Source organism: Cebidichthys violaceus, unplaced genomic scaffold (genome assembly GCF_023349555.1).
Source record: "Cebidichthys violaceus isolate CVI_PGR_0920_01 unplaced genomic scaffold, fCebVio1.0.p SCAF_15, whole genome shotgun sequence".
In the NCBI taxonomy this organism is placed as follows: Eukaryota; Metazoa; Chordata; class Actinopteri; order Perciformes; family Stichaeidae; genus Cebidichthys; species Cebidichthys violaceus.
This window is the reverse complement of record NW_027176318.1, coordinates 8,930,868-8,944,010: the sequence shown is the minus strand read 5'-3', so window position 1 is coordinate 8,944,010 and position 13,143 is coordinate 8,930,868. Positions and strand designations below refer to the sequence as shown.

The window sequence follows — 13,143 nt, the reverse complement described above, 5'->3', positions numbered from 1 at the left end:
CCTGCAGTCCCAAACGAGACAGAGCAAGAAGGAAAGTGTGTGTTTTTAATTCTCTGCGTGAAGGATAGAGAGAGTAGCCAAGGGATTATCTCAACTCCTCTTTTGCGCATCAAAACTGAGGAGCTTGAAAGTGGAGTTTTCTCTCCTCCCCCAACTGACCTCCTTGCAAAAAAAGTTGAGAAAATCAAATTACAATGTCACACAAAAGGGCATTTCCACTAGTTGAATTCAGCTCCACAGGGAGGAGGAGCTCCCTCTTGTGGCTATAGGTACTCTTTGTCAAGCTCTACCTAAACCACAAGGGGACTAGTCAAGGGAATTTAAAGCCAGTGTAATAAATGTGCCGACAATTAAAACGTTAAACAAATGTTTCCCCTGAACTGCAAATGTTATCTCATGTTTTTTGGAATTCATGATAGCGTTCATTGGAGCTGACCGCTTTTGCTTTGAATTCCAATGTGCTGAGTAACCTCTCTTTACCCTGAAATCTGTCAGCATCATCCCGCTGCTCATAGGGCTTCTGTGGATCACTCAGCTGAATGGTAAAGTCACAAAGCTGCTTTCTGCTCAACTTGCACTGGTAGTGCTGGGAGACATGCCCATGGTTACAGAGTTTGACTCAGACAGCAAGGTGACGCGTAGTCATTGAGGATAACAGATAGAGATACGAGTGGAGAGGGGAGGAGGAGAGAGCGAGCTGGGGGTGGGAATTCTGTTTTTCATGTGAGGGTGTAGCGCCGAGAGCTTTAAGAGCCTGCTGAGAGCAGCTGAATGTGACAGTGTGTTTTGGAAAGAGAGAAAAGGGTTTGTGAGAGAGTCTTTTACAAGCATTTGTGCTGTATATATTGGTTTGTTTGTGTGTGTGTGTGTGTGCATGTGCGTGTGCGTGTGTGTGTGCGCGTGTGTGTGTGTGTGTGTGTGTGTGTGTGTGTATATGTGTGTGGGAGGTGTAGAGAAGAGTTTTTCCTGTGAGGTTTTCCCGAACTTATCTGTGAAGGAAAAGCACCCCAGAGAGGTGGCAGGAGAGTAATTTTTATTCTGAGTACATTTCTGGAAAGCACCACACACACACACACACACACACACACACACACACACACACACACACGCTTCTTCACCACCTTCCCATCCTCCCTCAGCCTCCAAGCTCAGATGGAAGATGTTATCAGGAGACTCAGGAGTAGAGGAGCTTGTAAGAGATCCTTTCGGTGTTGTTATCTGCATACGAACAGACGAAGCTCTGGAGCAGCAGAGCGCCCAGAGAGTTATTTGCAGCACTCAAGGAATCATGATGAATATGAACTGTTACGGGGTCCGGGCTGCGTGTTTGTCTCTTCTTCCTTCCTCTGGTCTGTGGCTCGAGGAAGTGTCGATTATGTGGCCTTGGCCAGATGATTAACACAGTGATCGCACTTAATTACACTTAGCCCTGTTGACTGCTCTCTCTGGCGCTCTCTCTCTCTCTCTCTCTCTCTCTCTCTCTCTCTCTGTCACACATGAAGGCACAAACGCCTGCGGGAACACAGAGCTGCTCAGCTAAAAATTACTCCAGACATAAGAAAGTTATCTATTGTGATTGTGTTGTAGTCCTTTGGTGTTATGGCTTTGAAAGATTCATCTTTTGTGCATGCATATATAGTATAATGGCCGCGTGTTTGTATAATTTGCACAAATGCTGTACATGCATACTGGAAAAACCCTCATGTGCATGTGCATAAGTGTGTGGAGGGAACTGGCTGTACCTCTGGTCTGCCTGCTGTTCTCTTCTCTCTGGGGGAGTAAGAGGCATATAGGTTAATAATGTTATCACGCTATAAGGGCCGAAGGCTTGTTCTCCACATGCACAGAAACATATGCACATGCACACATACTTTTTCCACATCCACCACTGTCTTTCCTGGCGGGGAAAGGACATGCGGCAAGGACATTGTTTAAATTGTTTTCCAGTGTAAATATATATACCTAGATCATCAGAAAGATTTATTGTGATGGTAAGACATTGCCAAAGCAATTACACAGCAACAAAGTAATGTTAACAGAATACAGAGGCATAGGAACAAGCAGACCTTCAGCCCTGGCTGTCTCACAGCTCATAGCAAGTTCTTACATATTTCACCACAACATAATCAGTTTTATTGGATTTTCGCCCACTAGGATTAGATTACTGCTGGTTTTAATAAACTTATTAGGAATTACTTTTGTTACATGAAAGAAATTTGCTCCAATATCTTTGCAATTTTGATGCTGTCGTATGAAATATAGTTTTGCGTCAGTCTGCCTCACATTTAGTACAGCCTTCTCTCCCCTGCAATATCATGTCTGCCTGTGAGTGCACAGTCTCGCTCTCTCTGTTTTGTTTTTTTCTGACATTTGTGTTGTGAAAGTCATGGCCCGTGATTTGCTGCAAGGTGACTTAGAAGGCAATAGTGATGGACGGATTACAGAGGAAGGACAGAGAGAGCCAGATAAAGAGAGCGACGAAGATTGACATGATTAGAAGTTTGCTGACAGTGAAAATAGCTAGAAGTGATGATCTCACTAAGACTAATCAAGACATCATAGATGTCCGTTTGTTCTTTGCATTAAATGCTTTGTGGCACAGTGTGCATGACTTTGCTCACCGCCCTTTCTGTGAGGCTTGTTCTCAGCTGGAACCACTTTTACGTCAAACGCTTAATTCACAAAACTGCTGAGTCGTCCACAGAAATAGCATCAGCACACTGAGGGAAATCGTTTTTTTAATACCGTGATGAAGTTTTGTTGAACTGCTATATCTGTGCCGAAGACTATACTGGGAGTAGTAATCTGATATCGGAGGAAGAGGGCTTTGTTACAGGATTTATGATAGAATGGACCAATCATTCGGTATCTTTTTCAGTAAGCGGATGGCTCAAGGATCCTATCGGAGCTATAAATAAATTGATCAATACACTTGATCGAGATGAAGAGTTACGGAATTCATCCCAAGGTTGAGCTCAAAAATGGCCTCGCTAGCTTGTGATGTAACGCTTAGCGCTGGAGGCTTAGCTGTTGCAAATGTGAGACTGGGCAGCCCGTTTATAAATGTTTCAGTTTACCTGAGTGCTGTTATGCTGTGATGCAACGGGGCCTAAAAAAAGCTGCGCTCAAAAAAAATCACAGTATACGATTGGATGTTTTATTTGCATACAGTTAATACATGCATGTGAGTTTGGAGGGTTGTGTCTTTTGTTTATCCTCACAAAAAACACAAGCCGAAAGTGTAAGCATGCACAGCTAACTAGCTTATCACTACTTTAGTAATCTAGCATTAGCCTACTATTAAAGTCTAGTAGTATATCATTAGCAAAGTACATTCTTTTTTGGATTATAATACGTTAAAACGTCTCAGTTTTAGCTCATTTAAACTCCTAGCAAAACATTTTCATTTCAGCCGACAAAGTTGACAGTCGTCGACTCGAAATGATAAGCCTTTTGTTTACTCTTGTGTATAATCAAAGGAACATTGTTTTAGACTATGCTCTATCACAACTGGAAGAGAACAGAGGAGGTAGAAAATAGTTGACAACCTTTGCCTCTGCTGGACTTTTCAACATTCAGTTTAGGGCTGCTCCCTCTTAGTCGATTAGTCGACTAATCTGTTGTTTTGGTCTTAGACAAGTAAGATTTCTGTAATCATTGAATGCTTTTTAATGCTGAATGACTTATTTTCAAGAAATACTTTACATATCTGTTGATTTAGTCAACTAAATGATTAGTCGACGTAATCGACTCGGAATGTATTTGGTCACTAACTAATTCAGTTAGTGTTTGTATTTGACACAGTAGAAAGAAGAAGTGGACAAACAGACAGAGAGAAAACATCATTACGGCTGAACTTTTCAACTTCCCATGCGTAATTAATTTAGGTCCATGTGACTGCAGAGTTAGGCGAAGAGTTTGAAGATGTATCTTTTTTTTTCTCAAAGTTGCAGGTAGTCAGAATGTTCTACCAGTGGCACTCCTCCCCTGACAACAACAAACTTCTGGTTTCACCTCCATACCACCGCAATGTGACTGCAGCTTCACAATCAAAGTCTGATTCTTCTCTATGCTGTTGCCAACTCTCAGCACTCACAGGGATTTATACACTGGCACATTTCCCTGTAAATTAGCAACAGTCTTAATTGGGATTCTGGTCATTTGGGTCATCTGAACAAACACGGACTTGGGAATTGTCAGTACAATGTGTTGACTATTACGTAATGTTTTATGTATAATCATTTAATCTAAAGTCATCTGTAATAGAGCGCTACATGCTGACCCACACAGGTGTGTTGCTTGTTCTAACCAGGCGCTTTTGTGCAAGTACTGGTCGGACGCATGATCGCACTCTATAAATATTTCATACTAGCCCACTTTCCTCCCTGTGGCTACAAAAAAGAAAAGAAAAAATAGCACAACAAACAAATATCAGTATAAATAAAGCCTGGAAAGGAGTGAAAGGCCCTTGAGGGGAGAGAGAAAAGCACACGAAAAATGTGTTTACAAGAATGTGAAGAGAAGGGGACACAATGAAGTTTGGTGAAGAGATCAAATGAAACATAGTACAGTAACCAGGAGGGAACACACTCCACCAGTAGGAACAATGGAAGAGCGTGTGCATGGTGGAAAGACATTCCTCAGTAATGTAGAGGGGCCATTTTTATTTTTATTTTATTTAGTTATTGGCTCTTCCTCTGTTTTCTCTCCTATAATATGGTGGCAAAGAATTAACTAATTAACTGATTAACTGGCAAAGAATTGGTTATTGATTAAGGTTCCTCTCAAATGCGGTCAGCCCAATCACCCATATTCTGTGCTGCTGAAAGAACCTCACACTCTCAGCATACATAACACTGTCTGAAACCCTCAGGACTCCTGCTGTTGCACCAAAGATTTCATTGTGTAAAGCTTTGTGCTGTGCAAAATAAATCAACAAGAAAAATAGTTTACTTGCAAAGTTTGTCTGTCATCCTGATTGTAAGTCACCTGAGATGGAAAATGCGATCATGCCAATACTCCTGATTAAGGTTGCCAAGCACAAAGGGACACGTAATAGAGTCTAACTGACTGATGACAAATTAAGTTGTAAGTGACACAGTATGGTGATGCTGCATTATGCAAGACAAATTAATTATATCCACTGCAATTATTGAGAGCTGAGAGCTGTCAGAGATATGAAGAAAAGCTCAATAGTTTTTCTTGTAATGATAAGCCTTTGTTATTATGCACTAAACTCCCACTGGAGTTGCCAAAAATAGTTTGCCAGATGGATACTAGAGTGGTGTTTTTTTGCAAAGTTATAAAAAAAATAAAATGGACATATTTCAATTGCACACATATCACACCGGTTCCAAGGGATTCAGTCAAATCAGTTTTGCTATATTTTTTCTCTCCAGTGCTTTATGAACTCAATTATATTGTCGATAGACTAATGGCTTTAGAATTGAGGCTCAAATTGTAATAACTGTGGCAGTCCTCCAAACCTATCTGAACCTCGCAGGAGCAGTGGGATAAAACAGTGGACGACCACCAAATATCATATTCCCCCTCTGCTTTTCACTCTCTGTGAAGTCTTTGGAAAGTAGCCATAGAAAAGGCACTCAACCAGCAGAAAAATGACAGAGTGGGAGAGAAGATGTCTCTGCTCCTTGTTTGAGTAATGATGAATCCCTCTAAAGGTGCATGTATTCAAGTTATACCCTCACTATCCATGCCTTATAAATCTCTTAAATTATCTTCCAGGTTTCCTAAGAAGCCATATTACAGATAGACTCGATAATAGAATTAATTGCTGGTAACGGCGTGTTAACAAAATCTGTGCACATCTTAGAGTCAGTTTGCCATTTGGGACGTACTAAACCTATTTCCAGCATATGGAGCCATTGGTCTGAAAAGTGAAATGAAATTGCCCACTGGTTCATGTAAACACAGTGTGATAGTTCATTAAATTAACAAAGTATTCTTTGTTTTAGAGCATGCACAAAGCTGTGTAGCCATGTGACACCCAACACTCATGCATGCTTTAGCGGGGTTATCCAATGGGAAAAGACACAGTCTCAGAAGATGAAATAGTGCACTGGTCCAAGGATCAATCCACATTACCATAACCATAATCGCCTGGATTGATTTTGCAGGAAAAAATTATCATACCTGACGAATGGCTCAATTTGTCCAGCACAAATTGATGACACAAGGGGAAGTAGAGAGGATCAGTGGGGACCTCAGAGGTGGATCATGGTCCATAAGAGCTCTGAGCAAGGAGATCAATAAGGGCCATAATGTGATGTGCACACAATCAATAGCCTCCCCATAGCTGGCAGATGGGCCACTGGTGTTGAAGGTGGCTTTTTTTCTTCCACATAGCATCTTTTTTTCCTCAAACTAAGGAATGATGGGGATGCAGGCAGTAGGGGTGTCAATATGCAGCCACAGGGCTGTCCCTAATGACAGAACATTTAGAGAGAAGTTAGCGGGCCCATTGACTGCCTCCTGCGGGTACTGAAAAGGAGGGGGAAAGGTGATTCTCGCAAGAGAGACCCAGTGAAGAGGCTCAAGAGGGCTCTTAACTCAGTGGCTCCTTTGTCTTTTTTCCTCTGGATCAACTTCATACTCCCTGCTCTGGTCTCCCAGGGGATCTATTATTAAAGGAGCTGTAGAATTGAAATTGTGAGGGTGGGTGTTGGTGGATAAAGCACGTTCACTCCCTTGATGCACAAAAGATATTCTTCTAAACTGCTGCCGACACTGTCACAGGCACTATTTTTTTAAGCTGTCTCTTGAGGGATTTAGCCAGCTGTTTTTTCTTTTTGTGAAGACATTCGTCAATTTTTTTTTTTTTCCTTGATGTGTTTTATAATGTGCTCAGGAGTAAAGACCAAAGTATTCAGGGAAGTCCTTAGAGTATTGTATTAAAATAAGAGTCATGTGACATTGAATCATTTTCTCTCTTTCTCCATCTGTCTTCCATCTCATTGTAAGTCTCAACGTGAAGCAGTTTTCAGCAGTCATGCTAAGCAGTCTTTGCAGTAGAATTGGTGGAGGGACAGTAAGAGCTCCTGAATAGCCACAGACAAGTAAAGCATGTCACACATGATCTAATCATCTGAAGACATTAACCTCTCTAAGCCAATCAGTCTCATGACTGGCCTGACCTCAACCTGACTGCATCCTGAGGTCAAAACCTACACAGGGACAGGGAAGATAGACAGATATTTCAAACTATAAATCATGGCTTATTACGACAGATGGTCCATGATTTGACATATAATTTAGCCGTTTATCTTTAAATTGAGCAATTTTGTATTCACCAGTTGTAATCCCAGTTATCTTAGTCTTTGAACTGTTATTCAAAGAACTTTCCCAGAGATTTGAAATTGTCCGGTTCAATGAAATATCTACTGTCTTGTCTCTGTTAGTTTTCCTCTGCTGGGTCACTTCCAGGTCAGCTGGCGTGGCTGCACTCATTTCCCTCCTTTAAGACAGCACTCAGGGCATTAGATGCTACATTGAATGCCACCACACATGCAAATCAGGGGCAAAGAAGACCAAGTAATGTATCTTCTTAACTACTCCCACTCAATTACAGCAGGTTAATGCAGGCCAACTCAGGATTGCTCATCCTCATGTTCAAATGCCTTTTGGTGGTGTCCGTGAGCAAGGGATGCATGGGTGTGTAGGAAGGTGAGATTGCACGGGTGTGGGTCAGTGAAAACATTAATCACTTTCTCTCTGTCTGTGAGAATTTGTGAGTGTTTGAGTCCATCCATTCAGCTGCACCACAGTGCAGTTTTAGAAGGTTCACTTGCTCCAAAGTGTAGAACAGTAGAAGATTAACTGTCTCTTCTGAGCCAGGTAATGTGAATCTATTTAAAGAATAGTTGATCTCTAAAGAATGAGTGACCTTTAGCATGTGTTTTCATAAATCAGGTTTATTCTTAAACCTGTATCTGAAAAACTCAGCTGCGCAAGCAATGCAATTTCCCACCAGTAAGCCTATAAACTGATCTCAATCGTTATCTCATGCTCTAATGTACTCTTCTACCTTTGGAGCTGACATGGTGCCAAGGTGTTCAGCAGCAGGAACACAAGCAAAGGTCCTCTGATCGAGTGGCTTGGCAACAGGGGGCGAGCCTCAAATGTGCTTGCCAAAAAGTTCAGGGGTATGGAAACTGTGTGCGTCCTTACTGTGACTCCAGTCTTTCAACTCGCTGCCAGGCCAGGCCCAGGTTGCCTCACTTAGCCGCTAATAGGTTTAACCTAATCAGCAGCAGCATTCATTTAGTGATAACACTTCCTCTGCTGAGCCATGACACCCCTTTGTCTCTACCTTGCAATCTGTCTCAATCCTTTTTTTCTCTGTTTTTCGCGCCTAATAGAAGGCATTTCTTACCTCTATTTCAGGCAGTGTCACAAGGCTATGGCCCAGCGTGTCAGTGTTAGCTAGGGGCTAATTGATAGACTATAGAAGTGGCTTAAGACTTTTGAAAAATCCTTGAGCTCCACTCCTGCATGATATTCACTAGTACGTGATATTTGCTGAATTCTAAAGTCTCTCAGGACACACACTGATTGTCTCCAGACTGCGCTGTGTAAATTTATTTAAGATAATCAGTGTGTTCTGCAACTTGATGCAGTTTGTGATTAGTATTCAGGGTGCCTTGTTTTCCTGACTGAGACTTTCCAATCTTTGTTCATTAGATTTTTATAGGATTTATATTGCTTGTGTCTTAGAGGCCTTTACTCAAAAGAATGCAGATTTCTCCAAGCACTGGATTTCAGTTGATTGTTGTGGTTGTGCTGCACTACAGTGTGTAGGATAGAGACCCTTCACCTGCGTGGGTTGAGACTCCTGGCTGAGCAGAGTTAAGCTGTGGGAAAAGGATATCAGCTAATCCCTGCAGCATTGTATGGATATATCTTCCCAGTGGTGTAAGGCAGAGGCACAGATAAAACGTGGAGAGGTACTATAGAAAAGAAGGGACGAATGATGAGAGAACCATGTCATTAATACGTGTCACTCTGTATTAACAAGGCACCCATACTCATTACATAACATGATGTTACAGTCAAACATTCACCATGTATTGCTTACACAAACTCATTTTATAAATCACCCAACCCCAGTCAGGACATCCAACGTCAGATTTAATCTATCAATGTCAATAAATCCTGGTCAAGGTAAAGAGCTGCAGTTGAAACACAGCCTCATGCTGCGCTGACCTCATAGGATTATACAGGATGTTCTCATTGCTTTTACTGAGCAGAAGGCACCGGAAACAATATCAAAGCATTATAAATTACAGTACAAACAGAAGTTTCCAAAAACTTGTTTGCAGTTACTTTCCTTTTATCACTGAGAACAATAAATTAGATTCCCAGACAGATAAAGAGGATTTTACACTCTTTATTTTGGCTCCACCTGTTGCCAACAGGTGGAGCCAAAATCCTTTTATCCTTTTTTCTATTGTAGATGGGTCCACACACACAAACACACTCCTCTTCTTCCAAAATAGATTTGTGGCCTAGTTCTTTCCCCTTATTTAAATGTTCCCCTCATTTAATAATCTATCATGCAATGCTGCATTCATTCAAAGATGTAGGTAGTCATTTGCTACCTTCTTTTATCATTTCACAAATTGCCATGCTATATTCCATTTGTCCATAAAAAAAAAAATACTGTGACATGTATTCACATCAATTAAACTATACTCCACACCTTTCAGTCTTTATTTATACATTTGTTCTGTCCCTAACTCAAATCAGACACCTGTGATTATTCACAGTGTATCCCATATCTGTAACAAACTACTTAGCCATCACATGCTGATTGACAAAGACAACAAAAGATCTATATCTTAAGTCAACATTTTATGGCTCATGCCTAGTGTGTATTGACAATAATATCCTATTTTTCAGTGTATTAATAACGACAATGAAACTCAAATGAACACATTGCTTGGAATCCTGCGAATATTTGTTTCTTTTCTGTTCTCTCTTGCAGATTCTAGCCATCATCTCAATCCTGTTCATCATCCTCTCCACCATCGCTCTGTCTCTCAACACCCTACCAGAGCTCCAGGTCACAGACGAGTTTGGCCATGCCAACGATAACCCCCAGCTGGCCCACGTGGAGGCCGTGTGTATCGCCTGGTTCACCATGGAGTACCTCCTTCGCTTCCTCTCCTCTCCCAACAAGTGGAAGTTCTTTAAAGGCCCTCTGAATGTCATTGACTTGCTGGCCATCTTGCCCTACTATGTCACCATCTTCCTAACTGAGTCCAACAAGAGTGTGCTGCAGTTCCAAAATGTGCGCCGAGTGGTGCAGATATTCAGGATCATGAGAATATTGAGGATCTTGAAGTTGGCCAGGCACTCGACAGGGCTCCAGTCTCTAGGGTTTACTTTGAGAAGGAGCTACAATGAACTGGGGTTGCTCATTTTATTTCTTGCCATGGGCATCATGATATTTTCCAGCTTGGTCTTCTTTGCTGAGAAAGATGAAGATGCCACCAAATTCACCAGTATCCCCGCCTCATTCTGGTGGGCAACCATTACAATGACTACAGTGGGTTATGGTGACATTTACCCACAGACTTTACTTGGAAAGATTGTGGGTGGGCTCTGCTGCATTGCAGGAGTGCTGGTAATTGCCCTACCCATCCCTATTATTGTCAACAACTTCTCTGAGTTCTACAAGGAGCAGAAGAGGCAGGAGAAGGCCATCAAGAGGAGGGAGGCTTTGGAGAGAGCCAAGAGGAATGGCAGCATTGTGTCAATGAACCTAAAAGATGCCTTTGCACGCAGTATGGAACTGATGGATGTGGTGGTGGAGAAAGGAGAGGAAAAGACCTCAATGGACAACCACCTGTCACCTAGCCGATGGGGCAGCTCAACCCGGCACGCCTCCTCAGAGACTGACCTGAAATCTCCTGTTAAAAGAAACCCTGAGCCGCAAAGCTCCCCCCATCGTATAACCATCAACACCACTGGAAGTCCCCAGCTGACAAACAGGACCCCACAGCACCTTAATGCGCAAAAACTAGAGGAGATGTACAACCAGATGACCAAGTCACAGTCCTTAACCAACCTCAACACTACAAGCTCCATGAGCACTATGAGCACAACTATGACCGCCCCTGTCTCGCCTAGGAAATCTCAGAGCCCTGAATTCACATTAAAAGAGGAAGTAGAGCTGGAGATGAAGGAGGTCCAACCCTCCTTTCCAGACTTTAGAGAACAAGACTCCAACTCAGATGAAGAAGATGCTGGGCCCCGTCAGATCAGACATCCCAGGGCCCCACCCCCACTTGATTTAAGCCTACTGAGGGCCATTGATGACCACAGCTGTCCTGGCGTCATACTCAAAGATGGCCTCTATGAATCCGTTGACCCAGGTGACGGATCGGAGCTCCACATAGAGGATGGGGAGAGCTTTAACAGTGCTGTGGAGAATATCCAGAGCTCTCCAAGAGGGAATAACCCTCTTAAAATAAAGGAGTTGAAGGTTAACTTCACCAAGACCTCTGCTGAAGGCCCACCAACACCGCCCAGCACTACCTCTCCTGGAGACATCAGCTCCAGCATCCTGGAAGACGAGACCCCGGAGGGAGAGATGTCACCGCTCATCCCCAATACAGAGGAGCTGCTCCCAGTCACAGAGGAGGAGACCTGCCCGTTGTCCCCTAAGAGGCTGGTGGTCGACACCCCACCTGGCGATGAAGATCAAGCCACAGAGAACCACAAGGAGAAGCATCTGATGGAAGTGGCAGGAGCTGCAGTTGCACCATTGTCACCTAAGACAGCAGCACAAAATTGCACCCAAGGTGTGGTCGGGGCAGGCGGGGAAGTCAATGCTGACAGCAACCAAAGTGGACACAAAGTAGAGAACCACATGTTTACATCCGATATCCACCTGATACCCGGGGATGGAAGCCTCTCTCCAACCTGTGAAACCAGCATGTGACTGTAAGAGAAGCTCAGAGGGACAATAGACCCACTGCAACCTCAGCCTGGTGTGTGGGAGAGCAGGAAAGAAAAGACAAGGGTTTAGTTGTAGTGAAAGATATTTTTGCATGGCATGACAAGTCCCTTTTACTTGTGTTGTTGTGTTTTGCTGAAAAGGAAACTGCAGTGCTCCATGCAGATTTGAGAATGACTCTGGGGCAAACAGTGGGCTCAAAGAGGAGGCTCTTGAAAAATAGCTGGAATTCATCAACTTCTGTTGACATTTTGGTCCTCCCAATGTACATAATGACAGTCTCCTTTTTCTAGCAAAAGAAGGAAATGCACAGAGGGACTTATCTGTAAAAAGCATGCATTTAAAAAAAGACAGATCATTTACGGTGCTTAGTTTGCTGAAAGCGCTCCACTGTAAATACTAGGACATCTAAAGCAATGACAATGCACAGGATGGCATCGGAAAACTGTCACTGAAGGTACAAATATTTGTAATGTGAAAGGGTGGGCTGGGGGGGTGGTGGGGGTAGGGGTTGAGTTGAGAGCCCTCAGACTGGGTGTTGCATCGTAGCGACCTATAAAAAAACATATCATTACCTTTTGTGGAAATGCAAATTGTTCCCATGATGACCCTGTCATTTTTTTTTTTCGTGTGAAAAATGGTGTATGAAACTGTAACGTTGACATTATTGCTTTTGGTTTTCATAACGACTGTTGAACTTTCAGTTAAGCGTCCGATATTCTTCGAAAAACACCACCTCTAACACGCATACACCTATAGTTGCCAAATCCGTATGTAACTAGTGAGGACAGGAACTAGATATTACTGCTACTGAAAATATTTATTATGTGGTGTCAGAAGTTACGACAAGGTTTAAGATGTTTTATTCCTTGTTCAAGCCTTTTGATTCCATCCAAATCACAAAAATAAATCTTATTTACTCTCTGACATCAGATATATACATCTAAAAGTAGGTTTAAGAATAAATCATGAAATACGTAGGTCTAGATCGGTTGTAAAAAATCTACGGTAGGTAAGTGAGATTCAATAAAACAGAGTTAAGACTATTTATTTATTCAGCACAGTAGATCTGGTCATTAATACACATATATATGCTTTACACTATGATTGTCTATTTTGGCAATTCAAAAGGGATAGACTACCACAAAAAATGACAATATTCC

General features: G+C 42.4%; 1 protein-coding gene across 1 annotated transcript in view; it reads left to right on the top strand.

Annotated features, from left to right (window-relative positions):
* The window catches only part of LOC137871841 (potassium voltage-gated channel subfamily B member 2-like), a 73,126-nt gene extending 60,695 nt beyond the window's left edge, over window positions 1-12,431 (top strand). The window contains exon 3 of the mRNA XM_068709852.1: window positions 10,004-12,431. Within this exon, the coding sequence (XP_068565953.1) occupies window positions 10,004-11,965 (1,962 nt within the window). The 3' untranslated portion in view covers window positions 11,966-12,431. The remainder of the gene's footprint in view (window positions 1-10,003) is intronic.
* The last annotated feature ends 712 nt before the right edge of the window (window positions 12,432-13,143 follow it).